General features: G+C 36.4%; 1 protein-coding gene across 1 annotated transcript in view; it reads right to left on the bottom strand.

The window, feature by feature from the left end:
* The window catches only part of BDP1 (BDP1 general transcription factor IIIB subunit), a 110555-nt gene that overhangs the window by 36257 nt on the left and 70197 nt on the right, over positions 1 to 4101 (bottom strand). The window contains exons 21-23 of the mRNA XM_019631162.1: positions 2868 to 3069; positions 2401 to 2591; positions 1086 to 1473 (exon numbers count right to left, since the gene is read on the bottom strand). Of these exons, the coding sequence (XP_019486707.1) occupies positions 1086 to 1473; positions 2401 to 2591; positions 2868 to 3069 (781 nt within the window). The remainder of the gene's footprint in view (positions 1 to 1085; positions 1474 to 2400; positions 2592 to 2867; positions 3070 to 4101) is intronic.

Genomic DNA, 4101 nt, shown 5'->3' with positions numbered 1-4101 from the left:
GGCGACTGATGTGCCTCACCCGGGAAGAGCGCAATGATGGTGCCAACTTGGGCCAGTGAAGCAACATCCTCCACAACTAGACTGAAGAACAAAAATGACAGCAACTCAACTTGTCTGTTCCCCTTCCCCCAATTCCCCAATAAAAATCTTTAAAAAAAAAAAAATTAAAAATAGATTTGCAATTTACCATATGATTCAGCAATACCACTTTTAGGTATAACCCCCCCAAAAATTAAAAACACGAGTTAGAAGAGATATTTGTATACCCATGTTCATAGAAGCAATCTTTCTAATAGGCAAAAAGTGGCAGCAACCCAACTGTTCACAAAATGTGGTATAAATATACAATGGCATACTATTCAGGCTTTAAAAAGGACACGCTACAACACAGATGACCTTGAAAACATTATGCTAAGTGAAACAGATCAGTCACAAAAAGGACAAATACTGTATGATTCTACTTACATGAAGTTCCTAGAATCAAGTCATAGAGACAAAAGTAGAATGTGGTTAACACAGGCTAGAGGGGAGGGGGAATTATTGTTTAATGGGTACTAAGTTTTGTTTCGCAAGATGAAGAAAGTTTTGTCGATGGATGGTGATGATGGCATAGCACAATAATATGAATGTACTTAATGCCACTAAACTATACACTTAAAAATGGTCAAGATGGTAAATTTTATGTGTATTTTACCATAATTGTGTTTAAATGTCCCTTCTACCTTCTCTACCAATCAGACCGCAGCCTGATCCTACCATACAGAGTTAATAGAAAATACCTGCCAAAATTTTCTTAATTGATCAGAGTAGAACAGATACAAATGACATCAGGTTTCTTTCACTACTGTTATACTGGTTACCTTGTGCTGAGCCTGAGCTGTAGGAGCTGAGTAATCACAGATCACACAAGCCTACTCTTGATTCCTTAGGCTTATCCACCAGGCCCCAGACAAAGTACATTTGGTAAAGGTTATTTAGAGAACAAACTCTACAAATCCTAATAATCACTAAGAGAAGAAAAAATGATCCACTAAAAGAAACATACAAGTAAGATAAAGTTCCAAGCATTCAAAGAAACAAACTACCTCTTCCATTGTTTCCTCAATCTGAGCAGAAACAGGTTCAGGAGATCTGAGACCAAAAGGTACAAACACTGGAGCTTTGTTTACTTCTTCTGGAGCAAGATGATAGCTTTCTTCTTCATAGTCAGACTCTAAATCTTCATCATCATCTTCGTCCTCTTGCTGGGAAGCCCGAAGAGTCACCAGCATGGACTTGGGAGCTCTAGGTTCTTTCTTAGAGGTCTTACTCCGAATTCGTTTGGACCCCCGCCCTTTGGTGACATTCGGTTTGATCTTTCGATGCGTTCTCCTTTCACTATGATCTATCTCACACCCAGAGGCAGAAGAGACAGTTGTTCTTCGATTCAAAGCAATTTTAGAGTATTTTGATTCTTTTAGTCGTTGTGAACAGCTGGATGTTTAATCAAAACAACAATATAGTCACTACATGCACAACGATAATTTTAATGATAATCAATCTTTTAGAGTGAAATCCCAGTTGAAGCCATTAAAATGAAAATTTCCAGAAGAAAGGAGCTTACTATTAGTTTCTCATTCAGTTAATTCTTAGTTATCTACCTACAAATTTCCACAGGAAGTTTTTATTTCTGGGCCATTTTTCCCTTTGCTATTTAAGTGGAGATGAAATACAAGACTGGAAATTATCAGAAGAAAAAGGAATAAAGTACAATGAGCCAATACATACAGAATATGGGGTCAAGAAGTGATAATGGTTTATCTTACTGGGTAAATACATTAGGATAAAAGAAAAAGGGGAGGCAGAAAAATCCATCAGAACAATATTGTTTTTTAGAATCTAGGTTCCCTTCCACTTTCCTTGAAAACTATGGAAGAAGGCTACCCTTCACTTGTGCATGTGACCCCATTTGAATTAGCACTCAAATTATTTAGGCACTACTCTTTGGTCAGGCTTCTGTTCACATCTAATATACTCAACACCCAGAAATTTTAAATGTAGGAAAAAGAATATCTTCCTAAGAGGATCAGGAAAAAGTTAATTTTAGTAAATAAAAATCAAAAAGGGGAAACAGACCTGTCAATAAAAACACAATCTAAGGGCTGGCCGAGTGGCTCAGTTGGTTAAGAACTCGCTCAAGAGTTTGAGCTTTGAGCAACAGCGGTTTGAGTCCATCCCGAGCTGAGCAGCCACTGAGCTGCCAACAGGTAGCAGGATGGCTCAGCTAAAAATAAAAAACAAAACAAAAAAAAACAATCTATACATGCCATATTTTACTCTATTAATAAATGAAGGTAGGACATCCATAAAGAATACGTTTTCATTTCCTATTCTGAACGTATCTGTTAAATAAAACTTTACCTTGTTAGTTTACTGCGATGCTGCTCTTCAACAACTGAAGACACAGAATTATCCCCTACAGTTTTCTGTCCAACACTTGCTGATGGTCCAACTTCTGATTGAGCATGTTTTTTGGCCAAACCAAACTCTTTGGAATCTACACAATCTTTTCTTGCTGAAACTCCCAGAGATGTCAGAAGCTCAGCCTTTTCCTTAAATTTAAGAAGAAACAGCAAGTAATATTACCATGGAAACAATCTTTATGGTAAACCAATTTTTTGGTTTGACAGTTTGGCCTAAAGCTCTGATCTTACACACACACACACACCTGGTTTCTAAAGTTTTATAATCTTCAGAAGTCACTCAATTTTCAAGAAAATAGTTAACAACACAAAAGGCAAAACTATGTATGTTTTTAATGCTCTGCTCTCCCTCACAATCCTGACAAAATACAGCCCACTGATAAAAATTATATTTTTCAAACTTACTTTTTGAAGGAGCTGGGTGTCAGGATCTCCTTGCTGCAGCAAATTATCTTCTGGCTTCCTTGACTCAGTCTGATCTGCTCTGTCTTTTTCCATAGCTAATTCCTCTTTCTTACCACGTGCTCTTCCCAAATTTGGCTTAGTCTTTTGGAATTGCCTTCTTATCAATTGTGCTGGACTGGAAACATACGTTTCATGTTCATGTCTAGAATAAAATGCAAATCATGTGGAAGAACAAACTTCAGAATTCCTTCTTAATGTAACAGCTGTTAAATCAAACAATTTTTGACACAAGACAATTCTATGTTCAAAGGACTACATATAAATCAGCTATAAAACCAAGCGTGTAACATGAAACTACACATGCTGATATAAAAGGAAGAACATAAAAGCTTTTATAACTTCCATTTTCTGTACTGCCTGGGAAATAGTTTTACAATAATCTTTCTTACTTTCATTCACTGATTCTGGTTTGTGGTTTCACTCTACTGTAAGATATTTTCAGAGTAATAACTACAATCAAACAAACAAAATGCCAGTAGTTGAAGATGGATTTCATAACGGCACTTTAACAAATGCTTCAGCTGGGCTCTGAACCATGAACAAATATACAATGGTCACAGCAAGCATGGTTCTACTAGTAGTTCGAGAGCAGGCTCAAAAGCTAGATATTCTCCCACCATATGCCTGTCATCTCATAGTAAAGGGTTTATTGACAGTTGGTGTCATAAGGATCTCAATATAACCCATCTGTAACTGCCAAGTCAGAGAAAGACTAGGTTTCAACATTCATTTGAGTAGCCATAGCCTCCAAGGCAACCTAAACAGCTGTCTTAAGGTTTCTGGGAAGAAACAATTGGCAAAGATCTGAATTCTGAATTAGAAAGCTTAAAACTAACACAAACCTGGATATTTATGAAGAATAACTGGATATATAAGTATCTATCATGAGTTCTCCGAAAGATCTGTATCAAAGACTAATCTTAAGTAATATTTCTAATAAGTTACCCAGAAGAGAAAGTACTTAGTTATATTTTCAAATGTTCCAACCTGCCTAAGCTCTTCTGGCAGTGAAACAAGGAAATTTAAAGAAGTTTTAACAAGGTTATGATACTAACTAATGGGCTAATGTATTTGGGAAAACAAATTATATTTAACTTAAGTGTCAGCTATTTATAGTAAAGTGTGATTCTACAAAGGTATTTAAGAATAAAATATAGGGCCGGCTGAGTGGCGC

This window comes from Hipposideros armiger, unplaced genomic scaffold, assembly GCF_001890085.2.
Source record: "Hipposideros armiger isolate ML-2016 unplaced genomic scaffold, ASM189008v1 scaffold_984, whole genome shotgun sequence".
Lineage (NCBI taxonomy): Eukaryota > Metazoa > Chordata > Mammalia > Chiroptera > Hipposideridae > Hipposideros > Hipposideros armiger.
This window is presented reverse-complemented; position numbering and strand designations above follow the sequence as displayed.